The 19,107-nt window shown below is 52.2% G+C and overlaps 1 protein-coding gene across 1 annotated transcript; it reads right to left on the bottom strand.

The window, feature by feature from the left end:
- Nucleotides 1-8,369: 8,369 nt before the first annotated feature.
- On the bottom strand, nt 8,370-12,518 carry ZIC1 (Zic family member 1). The gene is made up of 3 exons (XM_055321327.1): nt 11,519-12,518; nt 9,760-9,923; nt 8,370-9,082 (listed from the first exon to the last, which is right to left on the bottom strand). Exons 1-3 carry the CDS (start codon nt 12,498-12,500, stop codon nt 8,885-8,887), a joined length of 1,344 nt encoding a protein of 447 aa, XP_055177302.1. The 5' UTR covers nt 12,501-12,518; the 3' UTR covers nt 8,370-8,884.
- Between the last annotated feature and the right edge of the window lie 6,589 nt (nt 12,519-19,107).

Raw genomic sequence — 19,107 nt, 5'->3', positions numbered from 1 at the left:
GCCAAAGGTCAGCCCCGTGCAACAGGGCAGCGCGGTTCAAAAGCACTCGTCCAGAGCCCTGCCTACCCCTCCCCCCAAAAATCCATCTTTCACATTTCAATAAGCAGCAAGCACACGGAGTTCCAACAAGCAATAGCAAGGCTGTCGTTCTTTCTTTTCCTCCTCTCTTCACGGTAGTGGCATGCAAACGACAGTGTCCTAAGGCAACTACCGAAAAATTAAGTTTATTTGTTTATTATTATTATTGGGGGGGGCAGAGCAGGGGGGGAGGGAGCCGGGTTAGTGGACAAGGTAATTGTCGAAATGTCCTCCAGAGGCACGTATATTTGAGAAGCGTGACTTAGAAATCTTCACTTAAAATAGCACCAACCTCGGCGGGGACTTCACAGCCTTCAAATGGAAACCATGAGTAAACTTTGTTGGAGACCTTAAGGGATTAGAAACTGCTTTGGGGGAAAGGGGCGGCTCTCCTCCCCGCTACTATCCCAACACACGCACATGCACACACGCGCATGCACACGCACATGCACACGCACATGCACACGCACACACTTTAGAGACCGGCGGAAAGCTCCCGCTCCAGTGGTAGCTCTTGGTGTCCACGGGGACAAAGAGGATCCAGGAGGGCCAGCCTGGACCCTAGTCGCTCCCGCCTCGCTGGGGAGCCCCGCGACCTTCCTGACTACCTTGGGGTCCCCGGCGGCGGTCACGCACGGCAGCCGCAGCGGCCCGATGAGTCAGTCCAAGTGCTCGGCGCGCGCCTCGGGCCACGCGCGTGCACGAAGCCGCGAGCCCGGTCAGCTCGGGAGGCGGCGGGCGGGCGGGCGGGGGGGAGGGAGAACGCGACTTACCCAGTCTGGGCTCTAGATTGCGGGCAAGGTTGGCAGCAGGCGCGAGCCGGGCAGATTAGTCCGTCCTACCGGAGACGGGCTATAGGGGCAGGGGCGAGGCGCGGGAGGGGGCAGGAGAGCGCCTGTCTGGTTTGGGGTCCATCTCGGCCCCGGCCCGCTCCCCCGCCGTCGCCTCCGCGGACCAAACTCGGACTGACCCGGGGGAGGCCGCGGAGCCCGCCTCGCCTCCACCAGGCCGGAGCCTGCGGGCCTCCGGGGCCCTGGCGCCGACCCGGGGGCGCGGTGGGGGTGGGGGTGGGGGTGGGGGAGGCGTCCCCACTCCCGGGCCGGGCACGGAGCAACCACGTCGCCAGCACGGACGCTGGCGGCCAAGCCGAGCAGCCGGGCGAGTCCGTCGCGCCGCCGGCCGCTGGCTCGCAGACCCCGGCCCGCTCCCGCCCCCGCCCCTCCCTTCCGCCAAGCCCCTCGCCAAATGAAAAGGGTTCTTTGGGCCCTGGCCTTCTGGGGAGGAACGCAGGAACCCACGCTGGGTTTGAGCTTTCTGCTCAGAGCGAGGCCCCACACAGGTCTTCATCCTAAGCTTGGAGCCCGCGGACGCTAGGTCGCCTCCCCCACCCCAACACGCGACACATTCGAACACAAAAGGACCCAAATCGCCAAGGGGTTCTTGTGCGCTGGCTCTTATGGCGAGGGTGGTGGTGGGGGGGTTCGATCAAGGGATTCTGCGCCCTGGACCAGACGCTGGGCTCTCTGGCCTCTCAGGACGGCAGACAAGAGAACCCTCCAGCTCCAGCTGCAGCTCCAGCTCGTTAGGCCAAGCCCCGGAGTGTGGGGGTGAGGGGCTGCTGCCAGGCTGCTGTGGGTCCAGGTGCCTGCGGCTCCTCCCAGGCTCCGAGACCTAGAGCCTGGGAAAGACGGAAGGCCTTGTCCTGGCGGGAACCTTTCCAGAACCACTGGGCCGCACCCTTACGCTGAAGGCTTGGAGAGTGGTGGCTGTCAGATGAGATGATGCTGTGACCCCCTGTCAGACCTGGGAGGGTGTCGCTGACCCTGGGTTACGCCGCACTGACACTAGGCCTCTCCCGTTGGCAGTGGGGGGAACCAGAGGGATGGGTGTCATTCAGTTAGAAGTAAAATCCAGAGGGCAGGATTGGAACCTGCGGGGGGGGGGGGGAAGCATTATCTGATGACATAGGACCTAGGATTTTGACCAAAACCCCCAAAGACAGAACTCTATATAGAGGCCGGTCTGAAAAGAGAATGATCCGGGGACCCTCCATCACTCCTCCCCTTTGTTTACAAGTTGGTCACTCCACCAGACAGGTTATGCGCTCGCCCTGGAACTGTCAATACATGGGCCACAAAATATCACGCCACGCGAAGGCCCCCCAAGAATGTCACCAGCGCCTGGACTCCTGATCTGTCACCAAATCCTGCACTTTCGCGGGCCGCCAAGGCAGTTACTCCGCCGACCACGTTTGAGTTTAACAGAAGTTCAGCAGCCCCTAGGCGTGCGAGCTGACAAGGGTTACTTGGGAAGAGTCGATGATAACCTTAGAGCAAGCTGCTGCTGGCCCCCAAATGGGGAAGTAGTGGCTAGGGACACAGTGGGGGGGGGGACCAGGAGAGCCAAAGGAAAAAGGAGGGAGAGACAGACAGACAGACAGGGGGACATTCAGGCCTGTATCTGTCAGAGAGTGGGCGCTAGGAAAACCTCCGCTGCCCGCTTCTCTCCGCCCCTCATCTCAGACCTGGGCTCCGCCTAGGGGCCAGGTGGGTGGAGGGTACTATTCCCCTTGGCTCTAAGGGACGTGATGGTACAGGGTGCCAGCTGGCGGCCTGGGAAGGGCCAGGCCAGGGGCCTTCGCATGGGCCTGGCTCGGGGCTGGGGCTAGCGCACGTCGCAGGCCGCGACCCTCGGGGGAAGGGAGGCTCTGCTCGCGGTTCCGAGGCTGCGAGCGCGGGCTGGAGCCCGTGCTGCCTGCCTGGCTTTGTGAACTCACTTAAACCGGCGCGGTTTGAAAACAAACACGTGCAGCGTCCTCGCCGCACTATTTTGGCAGCCCGGCCGGCGGCTTTCACAGGCCCGAGCCTCTGAGAGGTTCCCCAGCAGCCCGCGTGGGCAAAGGCGCCTCCTGCATATTCATCAGCACGTGGAACCGCGGGCCGCGGGCCGCGCATGCGCACTGCCCGCCCCGCCGCAGCCCGGGCCCGCGGCAGCGGCTTGCAGAGCGCGGTGCGGGGCTGCAGGGTGGCGCCCCGGGCCCCAGGGACGCTGAGCGCCCGGCCTTCGGTGGGGGTGCTTTGGGGAAGTCTTCCTGTTTCGCCACCCCCCCCATCCCGCCACACACGTCCACCCCAAAAGCCCGTGTTTATATATTTTCAGGCAATTCTCCAGGACAAAAATCTCCCTTGATGCATAGACTCCCCCAACCCTATCCTTCCTCCTCTTGGCTTTACCCTCCTCCACAACTCCGTTTTCTTTACGGGGACACTAGGATTTGCCCGGATAGACAGAAATGTTTTAAAAAGGAATGAGGATGTGAGCTGCTCTCGCCCTCTTTGCGTCCGTATGTTTTCTGCAGCTTAATGGGAATTGTCACACAAAGGATAGATCTGCTAAGGTGTCTGGCCTTCAAACGCCTGGCGGGTGTGTTCTGTTTCCTAAAGATACGATTCCCATATGTGTATATCCACGTTTGATAGTTGATTCTTGTGTATGCTATAGGTGAACAGATCACTAAGTTTCACAACCGAATTTCCCTGCATATACTAGAGATGCCCCGCAGCCCTCAGAGGCAAACAAAATACTGTGGACAGTTGACAGACAGTCGTTATGTCTCTAGCATCTGCATGGCCAAATACTGTCATTTCCATACTAGATGGTTAAATCCTTTTTTTTTTTATTATTCTTGAAAAACCCACCTCCATTATAGCATCAATTGGAAACTTCATACTGTTCCTGCTCCTTGCTTTAAGGTGGAAATCAAGGTTAGGAACTAATGCCAGAATTCAACTTGCATGGTAAAAATAGTCTCTGGTTTGGCTTGATCTTGTTTCCTCTTGCTCAAGGAGAGCCTCTGGAGCGACCAGTCTTGTGTAGATCAATGGAGAATATTGCCCATTCTCTGTGTATTTTACACCATTGTATTTGCAATAAACTTTGAAGAAAAGACTCAAATGACAGAAAAGACATATCATAGGAGATTACTAACACTTCTCTTATTTCTTGCCCCAAACTAGTGATTGCCACTCAAAAAAAAAAAATAGATTGCTGTATAGTTACCCTTATAAAGTACTACTTTCTTTCTCTAACCAATTTGAATGGGCACATATTACTGATGGTGAATGAGATGGTAAAAAGCTGAAAGAGAGTACCATGGGTAATGTGAACCTTTAGTGGTTAACTGGCATGGGTGGGATACACCTTTTCATTGCCACTCTATTTTCAAGAATTCTAAAACCAGAGTGATATCAACTGTGACCATTTTTATGAAAACAACACTTTCCTTTTCTAATATGAACACACGGTTCTAAGAACTACACTTGATGCTAGGAGGAGGCGAGAACTTTGTACCTAGAGAGGAGAAAATAAATTTGTAATTGGTATTTCACGTCGAAAAAAAAAAGAAATCTGAATTGAGACTGTCTGAAATCTGATGGTTTCATATCTAGTGCACAAGTAATCCAAAGCACAAGCTCAGTGTCCTCCTTTGGAGTTTGCCAGACCATGCACTGTTACTCCCCAACCCATCTTAAACTGATGCTGCTCTTTAAGGACCAGGGCCTTCTCAAAGCTGCTTACTGGAAAGAAGTATGTTTAGGTACTAACCATACCAGCACTGATTCAAAGGGGTCCAACACACTTACTATATCTTGGCCTCAAAAAGGGGATGTCTGGATGGTTTCAGAACTATGGAGTGTAGTTCTGTGGCCAGCCTTTTAAAAGTTCTGAGAAAACTTCACAATCAACAAATAAAAACATCTAAATGCCAGGCCCATCACCAAAGAAGGTTAGTGCTATTTTCATTGTCAGCTAAAGCAAAAAAAAAAAAAAAAATGATAAGCATATGGGCCAATTGAAAGGTTACATCTTTCTTTTGGAGGTGGTTTGCTTCTTAAAGGTTAACTTGAATGCTTGACTTTAAAAAATCAAAATCATCAGCTGCAAATGCTTAAAGCAGTTGGGGGTAGCTTTTGAAGAAGAAAACAAAGGATCTGAAATGTTTGAAAATTACTTAACCCCCATATAAATGGTACTTGTATATTTATATGCTTACTCTGTAAATGTACACACACACATACCACAACTCATTTCTCTTCATTTCTCAAATATGATTGCTTGTACTTAGGCATTTTTTGTTGACACAATATAACTTTTTAATAACTTCTCAGCTGTTTTAATCATTTCATAGTATCCAGAATACAATGCAGTGGAAATATGAATCAGGATGGCTTTCTGCCTAAACCAAAATCCACAGCTACACACAGAAACCAGCCATTTGCAGCATCTTCAGCTCCTGCTAAATAGAGTCTAACAATATATCTCGCTGTTCACATTCATGTATTTCAAAACCTAATAGCCCATGAAGAAAAGTATGAAGAATACATCTCAAGAAGCAGACATTAAAGGTACCAGCAAAATAATAGACTACATTTAAGTTTGAAGCATTATTTTAAGCGACCTACATCATTAATGACTTTTTCTTTGTGGTGGGTGTTGGAGAAGAGAATGCATAAGGGGCATTGGCATAAATACTGGCTTCTACTGTAAAAGTTCCTTTCCTATGAGTGAGATTATTCACAGACACACACAGTATTCCTCAAAATTTTTAAAAAATTATTTGGCCTTCAAAGCCAAAAAAAAATAATGTCTTAAATCTGAAATAGTTTTGAAGTAAATATTTACTCCTAAAATTTATATTTAAAATATCCTACTTAAATCATGTATCATAGTATACTTAACTATTATACAATGACATTAAAGTGAAAAAAATCACCAGAAACATAACAAATAATAACACATTTGTATTTCCAAATTTGAAGTAAACTGCTTTTAAGAATGGTCCAAAAAATGCACTGATTTACTATCTTCTTAAATGTACTTACAAAGTTAAAAAGCAGTGTTGTGATTATTATGATTAATATTGTTATCATAAATACTCATATCAGGATCCCAGATATTCTGAGTTCTATGGGAAAGGGAAGGATTATTAACTGAGGTGTTTATCTTTCTTTCCTAGAGAGATGGAACTATCTTTATTCCTCTTTAATTTTTAAAAAAAAATTACTGGACCTAATGTCTAGTGCCAATTCAAATACGACACTGTTAATCAATCTGAAACCTCCTAAGCCAACTGGGGCCAGCCTTTGGTCTCACAAATTTTAGGAGCTAGCAGAATTTCTTGTTTAGGTTTTCAACTTCCTCAAATCTCGCCAAACCTTGCAAGGTGGCGCTCTTTTCATGAAAGGTTGATATTTACTCTTATAATCACAATAGTATTTTTTAAAAAGTTAAACACCACCATCTCCAGTTTTTCATGTGCCACATAAAGTGCAGACAACCCCCTCCTTCACCAATAAAACTTTGTTGGCCAAAAGTGACAAATACAAATGGCAAGATATAAAAAGACATGTCAACAAAGGATTTTTAAAGAGAATTTAACGTTGTGATTTTGTAATTGGTCAATGATATATTCTGAGAAATTAATGTCTCTTTGAAATGGATGTGAGTATCTTAAGGGGGGGGGTCTCATACTTTTGCAAGGTTTTCCCCTCTTACTTTCCTTCTCAAAGTCAAAATGGCCTATGATTTCCTGAACCCACACAGTATATTGAAAAAGCAAGTCCAGGTTCGTCCATGTCCACAGTGAGGTCAGTTTCTGCCTCCTGCTCTGACACTTGCACACCCTTGCAGCTACAGCCAAGGCCCTGATTTGTGATCTCCCCTACGTTGTCTGCTTAATGGGGCGATCATGCAAGCTACAACCAGAGACAAAGAAGCTCGCGTTCCTACCAGCGCAGCTAACTTCGAAGGAGCAGCATAGCTTGCAAATCTATCAAACTAAACTGCAAGAAAGACAATCTGATTTAGAGAAAAGGCGTTCTGCTACAGTCATTAAGCACAAGTAATTTAGATTTTTTATATTGTCTCCTCATTTACAAATTTACTGTATCAACGCCAGCCAATGGAACGAATTTCTTAAGTAAATGAGAAATAAATAAAAGAGATAGAAAGATAATCAAATTACATAAAATAATTCTCTTCCCTAGATGAATTTTTGAAAGAACTAATAACAGTGGCAAAATTATAGGAATAATAACATATCATAGGAAGTAATTAATTTAAATTAGCATCACGTTTGAAGAAATATAAGTAAAACGCTTTATGGACGTTTACTTTTGTACAAAGAAGGAAGGTCTATAAAAGCATGCATCAACATCCTGAAAATTAGTTATGGCCATAAATGGTTTAATTGAAGACAGCAATTTAAAATATGATATTGTAAATCTGCAACTCAGTTTCAGCCCGGGGAATTTAATTTGGGGGGGCAGAGGAACCCTGTGCTTCAAGTTCATTTGCAACACTGCAGAGTGAGCCCCTGAGCTTCTGACAATTCACCTACATTAATATGGATGTCGCCTGTGCAATCTATTTCTGTTATTTTTATGGTTGTTATTCTACGTCTGCAAAGGTCATTTAAATTATACAGCGGCCGAAAATTTGTTTCATAAATTTTGATATAAATACTAATTACACCCTCTCGGAGAGCCAGCAGGGTAGCGTTCATTTATCACGTTTATACGACCTGCGATGACAGAAAGGGAAGGCGATTGAGAGTGGAAAGCTTTCCCCGAGACCCACTAAAGCTGGCCGAAGAGGCAGCAGGTTGCTGGGGGTGAAGAAGAAATTCCTACCACAATCACTGAGATTTAAGAATCTTTAATAAGGTACGAAAGGTTACCAAACAGTTCTGGAAACTAAAGTGTACATACGAGTTTTTCTAGCCATAAATATTGAATAGCTGTAACATGAATAAACCGGCCCTTTACATGCGGATAAATATGGAAACTAGGAATTATATACATTATGTGGTTGTATCTTTTGCCAAAAGCAACGGACAGTTATAGTTTATATCTTTTTTTAATATCACTTTACATAAACAAATGGAACAGTTTGACACGCAGATCCAGGCTCGTACTATACGAATTCTTGACAGGACGTGAAACAACATTTTACTGCACTAAAGTACTTAGACTTTGGGACGAGAAATGTTTGCACTTTATACAAAAAAAAAAAAATCACATTAATACCAATAATATTCTGTTAGGTCGACGTGGAGACTGTAATCGTACAAAGTAATTCACATTTTGGTACACATTTACTAGAACATTCTTGCCATTCAGTACAAACAGTTGGCTTTCGGCCGCCCTCCCCCCTCCCCCTCCCCCGCCCGCCCGGCCCCTCCCCCCTCCCCCAATGCAAAGACCACAACGCCACGAACCCACCCGCCCGCTCCAACCGAGATATAACTATTTACAGAATCCAACAGTACAGTTTTAAGCTAATAATTCTGTATTTACAAGAATGCAAAGTAAAACAAAAACAAACAAACAAAACGGGAGCCCCGAGAGCCTGTTCGACTGCGACGAGAAACTGGCCCTCGGTCGGGGTTGGCAGCACTGGGTCAGGCGCCGCCTTCTCCTCGACCACCCTCCCGCCCCTTGGCTACCAGACTTTTGCCAAAAAATAAAAAGAAAAAAGAAAGAAAAAAAAGCAAGAAAGAAATAGAAATAGAAGAAAAGGAAAGAAAGGAAGAGGAAAAAAAGGGGGGAAAAATTAAAGGTTTGGGGCTTTCTTTCTCTTACTCGGTCCTGGGTCTATTGGCAGGTCAAAAAAAAAATAGGACTGCGGTGTCTGGGCGGGGGGGAGGGGGGCTGTTTGATTCGCAGGGTTCATTCGGTAATATTTTTGTGTGCGTGTGTGTTCAGTCTCTTAAATAGGGTTTTTGTTCGGTGTTTTGTTTCTGATTTTAAACGTACCATTCATTAAAATTGGAAGAGAGCGCGCTGTGGCCGGCTGTGTGGTGGACTGCGGAGGAGGAGGGCGACAGGGAGCTGGTGGTCGGGTTGTCTGTGGAGGGAGACACGATGGTGGGCGGCGTGGACGACTCGTAGCCGGAGCTGGCGGCGGGCGAAGGCTGCGAGCCCTGCGAGGAGGATTCGTGGACCTGCGGGGATAAGGCGGCGTTTTTACCGAGATAGAGACCCCGCGCGGCGGCGGCCTAGGTCGGGGCGAGGCCCCTTGAACTCCGGGGGGGGGGGGGGCCGGGCCCGCGGGACTTGGGCGAGGGGGTCCCCCTCCGCCCTGCAAAGGCGGCGCGCCAGGGGGGACGGCGCCCCCGGGACCCACAAGAGAAAAATCGATCCGGGAAAGGGAGCTGGGGCGGAGGCTGGGTTTGAGGCGCAGCCCGCGAGGGTGCCCCGGGCCGCCGGCGGCCTCCGCTCGCGCAGCTGCGGGCGAGCGGACGCTCTGCCAACGCTGCCCGCTCCAGTGGCCGCAGCCCCGGCCGAGCCAACCCGCCGGGACCAGCCGTGCCTCCCCACCTGGGGCCCAGTTCAGTCGCGGCCTCTGTCGGGTGCTCACTCCTTTTTTTTTTTTTTTTTTTTTTTTTTACTTTTATTATTAAACGGTCAACTTGAACACCCCCGGGCGCCCTCGCTCCCCTCTGCAGCCCCCGCCCCCTCGGCCCAGCAGCACGCAGCACGGTGCGGCCGCTCCCTGCCTGTCTGCCTCCGCCAGCTCCTTGCACCACCCGGGCTGGCACTCGCCGCGCGACCCCGGCCGAAGAGCCGAAGAGCCGAGCGGGTCCTGGCTCGGGGCGGACGGCGAGACCGCGGCGATTACCTTCATGTGTTTGCGCAGCGAGCTGGGGTGCGTGTAGGACTTGTCGCACATCTTGCAAAGATAGGGCTTGTCGCTCGTGTGCACGTGCATGTGCTTCTTGCGGTCGCTGCTATTGGCAAAGCGTCGGTCGCAGCCTTCGAACTCGCACTTGAAGGGCTTCTCCCCTGGTGCGAAAGGCAAGAAAGAGAGAAGTCTGATTGCAACAGATCCCGCGGCCGTTTTTAAGTTCTTTACATCGTGGGGGGTGGGGGAGTGGGGAAATCAAAACAGAATGAAAAAGGCTGCAGCTCAGTTGGTACTTTGCGAGTTCAAGAACCCGGGTCTTCAACAAAGTCTTATACCTGCGGTGGAATTTTAAATATCTGACCTGTTTTAACTCGTAATCCAATTGGATCTAGAATTATTATTATTATTATTATTATTATTATTATTATTATTATTTATTATTATCAGCGGTGGTAGTTTTTCTAGATCCCAGAGTGGCAGCCTTCCTGGCTGCTGGTTTTTCTGCCCGCGGCTATTACAGACCACTTCGGGCGGCTTCTACCTAGCCCTTGCTTTCTAATTTTCACTTTGCGAGCAGATTCTCCTGCTGTTTTGCTCTTCTCTCCTCCCCCTACCCCCTCCCCGACGCTCCGCACCCCCCTCGTCGCCTCCTCCACCCCACCCCACCCCCCTACACACACACACACACACACACACACACACTCACATTTTATAAGGTAATCTGGGCCGAGAGCTCGGCGCTGCAAATCCTTCCCTCACCCTGGCATTAAACCCCAAAGTTCCAAACGCGGTTCACAGCCATCACCCAGGCAAACCGGAGCAGGGAAGCAAACAGGATTCCCGGCCTTGCTGGCGCTCGGGGCCCCGGAACGGCCTACCCGACGCAGACCACAGCCTTGAGCTCGCGCGAACTTTTCTCTTAACTGCTCCCGGCCGGCCTCTTTTTCTTTTTAAAGGCCAAATGGAAGGTATCTGGTGTTTTGAAAACTATCTCACTGAATCTAATTGACAAAAGGAGACTTCTCAGCCTTCCATCGACTCTCCTAACTCTTCAAGCTTACTCAAAAAACCAGTCACTACTCAAATTGGGCTCTTTAAATATGCATAAGCCTCCAAAAGCCTCCTCGGGCGCAACTTACTTGCTTTCAATACTCCCCCGCCGCCCCCCGCCCCCCACCCCCCGGCCCTTTTTCTCTGCGCCTCCAGGCTATCTCCTCCGATTTCCTTAGTGCCTTCATTTGCAAACGTCTTCACTAAGGTGCCTAGCGAGAGAGGTGGGCCAGAAGCAAATGTTTAGATTTGTCTGCAGCTGGAGCGGCTGGCGCCTCCGCCGCCGCCGGGAACCGGCCACTTCTCCTGGCTTCGCGCTCACCGAGGACTCCACAAAGCTACGTTTGTCTCTCTGCTCTCCCAGCCTTTCCTTCTTTCTTTCTTTTTTCCTCCAGTCCTCATTAAAATAATCTATATTCCCAGATACGTCCTGGAATGTCCGATCTTCTCTACACCTCTTCATAATTTCAAGGCTCAAACTAAAATACAGCGCACACTTTTCACTGCCTGCCTTGCCTGCTGGAACCCGACGCCCCAGACCCAACCGCGGCCCGGTTTGTGCGTCCCGGCCCGCTGACTTTTGCATTTCGGGTCCCAGGCCCAGGACGCGGGGGTGGGGGTGGGGGTGGGGGTGGGGGTGGGAGGTGGAGGGTGGGGGAGGAAGGAGGGGGGGTGCGGGGGTTCGAGAACAGCGGTTTCATACCTGTGTGCGTCCTTTTGTGGATCTTTAAGTTCTCGGAGCGCGCGAAGACCTTGCCGCAGCCAGGAAAGGGGCAGGGGAAGGGCTTCTCGCCCGTGTGCACGCGGATGTGGTTGACCAGTTTGTATTTGGCTTTGAAGGGCTTGCCCTCGCGCGGACACTCCTCCCAGAAGCAGATGTGGTTACTCTGCTCGGGTCCGCCGACGTGCTCCACGGTGACGTGCGTGACCAGCTCGTGCATGGTGCTGAAAGTTTTGTTGCACGACTTTTTGGGGTTGGCCAGCTGCTCGGGCTCGATCCACTTGCAGATGAGCTCCTGCTTGATGGGCTGGCGCATGTAACGGAAGAAGGCGCCAGCGCCGTGATGCGCGGCCATGTTCACGTTCATGGGCCCGTAACCGTGCAGCTGCGGCGCCGCGTAATGCTCCGAGCGCGGGCTGGTCACCTGGCCGTACTGTTCGGGCCGCGGGTACATGTCCCCGGAGAAGCCAAGCCTCATCTGCCCGTTGACCACGTTGGGCGACGCGTGGCCCGCCGCCTGCTCGTGGAGGCCGGGGAAGAGGAGGTGGCCCGCGGCGTCCGTGTGGCCGTGTGGGCCCCCGAAGCCTCCGGCCGAAGCCGCGAACAGGCTGTGCTGAGCGCTGGCGGCCGCCGCCGCGTCGCCGAAGCCCCGGTTGCGGAACAGAAAGTCCCGCGTGGAGTTGAAAGCTGCGCTCGAATAGGAGCCGACGTGGCCCGGGTGGTGGTGGTGGCCCAGGGCCGCGGCAGCCGCGTAGCCGGGCGCCTGCGACGTGAAGGCCGTCTGGCCGGCGGAGGCCAGCTCGTGCGAGCTGGGGTTGAGCTTGAAGGCGCCCATGCCGTCGGCGAACGGGTTGATGCCCAGGCCCACGTCGCGCTCGGCCACGTCGCCCGCCGAGTGGTGGCGGGACGCGCCGAAGGTGGTCACGCCGATCGCGGGGTACTGGGGGCCGGCGTCCAGGAGCATCGTGGCTGCTCGGGGCGAGCCCCGGCCTCCCCCGCCCCCCCCACCCTCGCCCGCCGAGGAGGGAAAATCAGGAGGAGGAGGAGGAGGAGGAGGAGGAGGAACGGGAGGCGGAGGAAGAGGAAGGAGAAGAAGAAGAAGAAGAAGAAGAAGAGGAGGAGGGAGGAGGAGTCGACCCACCTCGCGGAGTCCTAGCCCGCAGGCAGCGGCGCCACGCGCGGGGACGCCCGCCCGAGCGAGCGCGGGGAAGCCGGACGGCCTCGGGCCGCGAGCGAGGCGGGCTCCGGCGCCCGCCAGGCAGACCCCGCCGGCCGGCTGCGCGCTTTCTCGCCGCTCAGTCTCTGCCGAGAGGACCTTGCGTCAAGGCTGCCCAGGGAAAGGCGTGGAGCATCTCAGCCCCCCAGAAAAAAACTTCCTCCCGGATTTGTAGCATAGAGGAATGTGAGCGCCGGAGCCGCGACTGCTCGCCCTTTCTCCGCCTCGCGCGCCGCACGCCCCTCCTTCCCTCCTTCCTTCCCTCCTTCCCTCCTTCCTTCCCTCCTTCCTTCCTTCCTTCCTTCCTTCCTTCCTTCCTTCCTTCCTTCCTTCCTTCCTTCCTTCCTTCCTTCTCCACTAGCCCCTCGCCCTTTCTTTTCTCTCTCTCTCTCTCTCTCTCCTCTCTCTCTCCTTTCTCTCCAGCTCGCCTTCTCGCTCCTTCACTCTCCTTTTTCCCCCCTCTGCTTTTTTTGCGGAGAAAAAAAAAAAAAAAGAACAAGAAGAAGAAGGTGGGGGGGGGAGGGAAAAAAAGAAAGAAAGAAAAAGCCAAAGAAAAGGCGCAAATCATGCACAATATTGTCTTTTGCGGTTTATCTTCCTGGGGAGAAACTTTCACCTCCTCAGCCGGGCGGTGAGCGCGAGACTGATAGCAGCAATCATTCCTGCAGATAAATGAATTGAAAGGACGACACCGTCCCCCCCTTGATGAATGGGAGCAGGGGGAGTCGTCACGTGCCGCTGACGCGGGCGCCCATTGGTGGGCCCGCGCTCCCCCCGCCCGCGGCCGCCGCGCCAACGGAGGGCGCGCCGAGGCGCCGCGCGCCGTTCATTGGCCCGCCCGCCTCATCAATCCCAGGTATTGTAAAGCGCTTGACATCCCCTTTTGACAAACAGGGCTGCCAGGAGTAGCAACTTTTTTTTTTTCCCTTTTTTTTTTTTTTTAGCCAAATTTTTTCCCTCTTCTCATGGAAAAAAAAAATGTTTTGCCACGATTCCTTTTCCTTCTCGCAGCCCTACGCACTCTTTCTTCTCATCCCTCTCTCGCTCCCATTCCCTCTTCCTCGCCCACTCCCTCCCGCTCCCTATCTCCGTCTCTCCCATCTCTCTCTCCTTTTTTTTCCCCCTCCCTCTCTCTCTCTATCTTGTCCTTCATCAGACCTGCACTTAGCTGAGCGATTTAGCTACTCGGGGCGTTCTCCGAAGAGTAGGAGGTGGGGATGGGGCTGGTAAACACAGGCACTCGCAGAATGTCCCGATTCAGCAACTTTCTTTTCTTTCTTCTCCCCTTTCCCCCCCCCACCCCTTCAAGGGCAGCCAAGGAGGCTTTTGTTATTTGCTCCTTTTGAAGTTTGCTTCTCCCTTGCCTCGTCCCCCTCCTGTTCATGATTTAAGATCTCGGTAGCACACGGGCACTCCGCTATCTATTTACAAGAAATGTGATTTCGCAGGGTAAGCGGTTGCCTCGATTCTCTCACTTTTATCGAATCAATCAGGCTTCCTGCGCCCCCCCTTCCCCTCCCCCTCCCCCGAAAATAAGCACAGGTGGATGTGAGCTCTTAACTTTCCAGGTTGTTAAGGTGGCATTTTTTTTGCGTGTGTGGCAAATTGGAAACACTGTTGCCCCATTGGGTGTTTTTTCCCCCCTCTCCTGTGTTCTTCTTCTTTTTTCTTCCTTTTCCCTGCTCTCCCTGGTCTGCCCCCCGCTGACCCCCTCCCTCTGCACTCCTGTTCCCAACCCAGGCCCCTTTCATTCAGGTAAAACTGTAAATTTCCCAACGCGCCATTGTTCTTCAATACTGCCCAAAGCTCTCTAGAAATCCCCGAATACTTTTTTGGTATTTAAATCCCCGATAGATAGGACCAATGTAAATTTTGTGACATTCAAACCTTTTCTGGTTCACAAATCAGTCACCCTTGTCACAGTTATTGAAATTCCGCAACTCGCCACACCAGGACGGTGGAAAAAGCGGGCGCGGTCTTTGTTGCCGACCAGGCTTTTGATCGCCAGAGAAAATTTACTTACCTTCAGATGAGTGAGCAGAAAAAGAAATAACACTCCCTTTGATTTAGTTAGGAAAATGCAGACATTTGGATTCAGTGCAAACATACAACACTCGCTTGTTTTCGCGATGCGGCCCTCGATTAACCTGTCTTTGCCCAGCGCAAAGTCTATTCAACAACTGCGCGTAGTTGCTTTTTGTCCCGTCCACAAAGAGCCATTGACTATATATTAAAATGATTGTTGAAAGGTAGAGGAGTATGGCACTTAAAAGCAGGAAAAAAAAAAATCCCTGTGACTCAATCAATTAAGGCGAGCAACATTTATGCATTTCAAAAAATGCACGCAGATGCGGGGGGTTGGGGGATGAAGGTTGCATTTCTCGCAGCTCTGTTTAAAACCCAACAGCCCGGGCCGAGGGTTTAGCTGAAGCGTCTGCATATTCATTAGGTCTAATTATTTTCTAGTAAGGAAAACACAAAAAGCCAAGAGTCGGAATCCTTCAATTTGCCCTTTGTTTCTAACTTCATTTGGCTTCTTTGCAGCTGAATCAGAGCCCTAAACTCTTCTCAGACAAAGAAACCTCAACTCATCCTTTCACTGGCGGCCCCGTTAGGAAACTCACCAGTGCCCCGGGAAGAGGAAAATGAAAATGAATATTTTTTTGCCCAGTCGCCCACGCTGGCCGCACGGGCCGGAGAAAGGCAGGGTCAGCGTCCGCCTCTCCTTGCCTTTTTAATTTTCTGGTCTTTTCATCGACTAGATTCTCGCTTGGTGTTGGCGAGCTGAGTTGCCCTTTCCCTGGGCTCTCCGGGCTCAAAACTCGCCTCCTGTATCTGGGATGGTTTCCCGGTGGCTGAAGGGACCTGGCCAGCATTTGCGCTTATTGTGCTGGGAAATAGAAATTTGAGAAAGAAAAAAAAAATCATATGTTCTGCCTCCAGCAACAAGTCTGAGTGTAGCAGCCCAGCATTCCCCGCCAACTTTGAGTGAAACCGGGTTGGGGAACGGAAGGAAAGGTCTAGGGTGTGAGGGGTGGTTTCTCAAAACAAAAAATACAAAACAAAACCAAAAAAAAACACCCCCCCCCCAAAAAAAAACCAAACTATTGTAGAGTTTGTTCAAAAAGATATATCAGAACTATACAGTCTTTTCTGCTGCCTACAAAGGGGAGTTGAATCTTGCCTCCACTGCAGTTGTAAAAATCTTATTTGCAAGGAGAAGTTTTCTCTAGAGGCTGCAGTGCTCTCACTAGGGAGAACAAATATTGAACCCACCTCGCCTGCCGTTCAAAAAAAAAAAAAAAAAAAACAAGGGAGGGGACCTGAGGGGGAATGGTAGCTGTTGGGAGGGGGAGAGGGAAAGTAATTCTTCAAAAAAGAAAAGTCAGTCTTCTCTCTCCAGTCCGTGGAAAATCCAAGGGGGACGTTGACAAGAGGGTATTTTTAGGAAACGCTTCCAAATATACAGGGTAAGAGTGAATGTGAGAAAAAAAAAAAAGTTGTGGGTTGTAGAAGTTATCAAGTGGGATTTGCGGCGCTCTCTGCAGGAAACGCAAGCGGCTCCAGTTCAAAGCCACATGCACCAACGTGACATATAAGCCATTAAAATATCATCCTGACGGCTCATTTCTGCTTCATCATACATTCCCTAACTGCTTCCCGAAAGCTGGAAAAGGAGAAATGAAGGATGACCGCCTCGCTGGAACCACAAAAGAGAGGCTTGGAGGGGTTTGTGGTTCCCCCTCGGCCACCCCAAAGTGATGTGCAGAAATGAGGCGATCCCGGCAACAGGTGGAGCAGGGTAAGTGCCTGAGTCCAGGGGGCAGATAGCCGGGGACCTGTGCCGCCAGCTGCTGGGTAGCAAGCGCCCTTAGCGGGGCCACTGGCACCCAAACCCCACTGGGGAAAGAGGCCCAGCTAGACTTTCTCCCCATCCCCTCCCTCATTAGCCCCCCAACCGTAAGTATAGGCCCCACCCCATTGACACTGAGGGGAGGAGGGGGCCCCTCCGCGGAGGGGCAGCGCTGGGGATGAGTCCATCTTTTCTTCCCAGGGAGGGGGGGGCAAGGAGGACGCATGGGGCTCCCACTGGCACCCGGACCAAGAGCAGCTTGTTGCCCACCCGCCTTTTCTCCCCTCCTTGTAAACTGCCCGGGTGCCCCACCGTGGGCACAAGAAGGGGAGTCGTGGCCGAGAGCTTCCTTTGCTCCAAGTGAGCAGGACCCTCGCCAGGAGAGGGGCCCTGCAGGCAGCTGCCCTGCCCTGCCCTTGCGAGGATGGCAGGGAGGGACTCGGCGTCCCCCTTCCAGGGTCGCTGGAGCTAAGTTAGCCAGGCTGGAAGCAAGATGATGGGACTCCTCCGCCCCAACCTGACGGCATCTGCCCACCGGGTCGGCCTCGCGGCCCGGATCCTCGCCCTCGCGCATCCCGGTCCTGCCTCGGGAAGTTGACCGCTGGGATCCGCTCTCTGCGCGCGGCCGGCCAGGGGTCGGGACTCGCTTGCTTGCTTCCCAAAGCGAACCAGGGCTACGATGAGCTCTCTGGGGAGCAGGCCGCAGCCGCCTAGGATTCTGGGCACTACCTTAGACATCCAGGGACACAGGAAATTAGGGGCAAGTGAGGCGGGAACAGAGCTGGGCTGTGAAAGAAAGCTAGGATTGCCTCAAAGGCTTGACCCGAAAGTTTGGGGTTGATGAATGAGGTTGGTTGTCCGTGGGGACAGCTGGGAGCCAGCGAGGTCTTAGGAACGGTGAAGGGGCGTTGAGGGGCTGCACGGCGGCCGGCACGGTCTGCAGGAGGCTCTCTTTGGATTCCAAGGTCACATTTCTACCCCCTTTCGGACAGCATGGGCCTCCGAGCCACCCAAAGCGAGGCACCAACTGCCCTTCCTCTATCTAGCTGCGGGCAGGTGGGGGTGGGGGGGGTGTTCAAAGGGAAGGTTAAATGTCGGGGCTGATCCTTCAGGCGACCCACTAATGCAGACTCGACTCTGAGCACACGGAGGTCACCCGGGCCGTCAGCCCAGAGCCGGGAAACGGGAGCTCCTTCCTCTAGGGAACAGAAGAATGAGAAAAGACCATCACACAACCCAGGCTTGCTGCCCAACTCCCGGGAGCTCCAGGGCCCGATGGAGGGGAGTCAGGCAGATGCCGGTGCAGCTGGCAACAGCAGGCCGCGGGCAGAATCGGGAGCCTTTTCGGGTTTTGCTTGGGAGCTCCCAGGCTGGCTGAAGCGCCCCTGCTCTGCACCCGCCCCAGCTGAGCTGTGGCTGAGAGGCCAGCATGCCTCTGCCTGAGCGCCTGCGGGTTAATCAGTGTGGAGCAGCGTGGATGGCTCCGGGACTGAAATCTCTGGCTTGCAAAGCAGGCTGTAGGTGACCTCTGACCTTAGGCAGGCCTGCCCCATCCAGCGAGACCCCACAACGTTCAGCCTTGGTGTTCCCCCAGAGAAAAACGGTGCCTTTTGTGTGTACCCACGGGCCCACCTGCTTGGCTCTCCCCCAGAAAGATCAATTATCTCATTGGTTGGCACCCTTTCCTCTTCTCGAGATGTGAGGAGGAAGGTAGATTCCAATAAGCCTCCAGGTTGTGCTGCTGACTCCTGATTAAGTGGCCACGGGAGTGTGAGGAGACAAATCAGGAGCAGTCATTTGAGGAGAACCTAGCCAAGCATTTTCAGAGCTTTTGTATCTCTGGGTTGGCGGGGATCTCAAGTCCAGGGGCCCAGGGATTGCCTCCATAGTCTTTCACCCCTCCTTCAAGTGAGATCACTGGCTTGCCAAATGGACTCAGAGTTTGAAGCAAAGGAGAAGATCTTTACCCTGGTTCCCTACACTAGCCTGGTGATGGAGCTACTACAGAGAAGCTTAAGGTGCCAGTTGTCAGCCCAAAGTCTAGCCTGTGCAGCATTTTTTGGCATGCGTGTGGGTTTGTAATGCACAAAAGACTGCCAGGATCTGGGGGTAGAAGTGACCCAGGCCTCTTAAGGGGGGAGGGACTTGGGCAGCATTGTGGGTGGACGGGGTTCTCTAGGGAAACTCACACCCATTTCCCTCTGAGGCAAGAAAGTAAATTCTATTAGTTCCAACCAACCAGGACTTTTCCTGTGCCAGACATCCTGCCATGAGGAAATTTTAGAGCGAGGATGCCCAGCATGCCACCCTTCTGTAGGAATGTAAAGTTGGGCCTCCTTTCTTTCCTGATTTGTGCAGGAAGGAGCTTATTACTTTTGGGGACAGAAGCCTTTTGGTTAAAAAAGAATTGAAAATAAATAAAACCCTCTGGGAAAAGGTGAGTCTATCCCCCACTCGCACTCCTCAGGCTTGGACCTAGAAAAGAAGGGAGAGGGAAGGGTG

This window comes from Nyctereutes procyonoides, unplaced genomic scaffold (genome assembly GCF_905146905.1).
Source record: "Nyctereutes procyonoides isolate TBG_1078 unplaced genomic scaffold, NYPRO_anot_genome, whole genome shotgun sequence".
In the NCBI taxonomy this organism is placed as follows: domain Eukaryota; kingdom Metazoa; phylum Chordata; class Mammalia; order Carnivora; family Canidae; genus Nyctereutes; species Nyctereutes procyonoides.
This window is presented reverse-complemented; position numbering and strand designations above follow the sequence as displayed.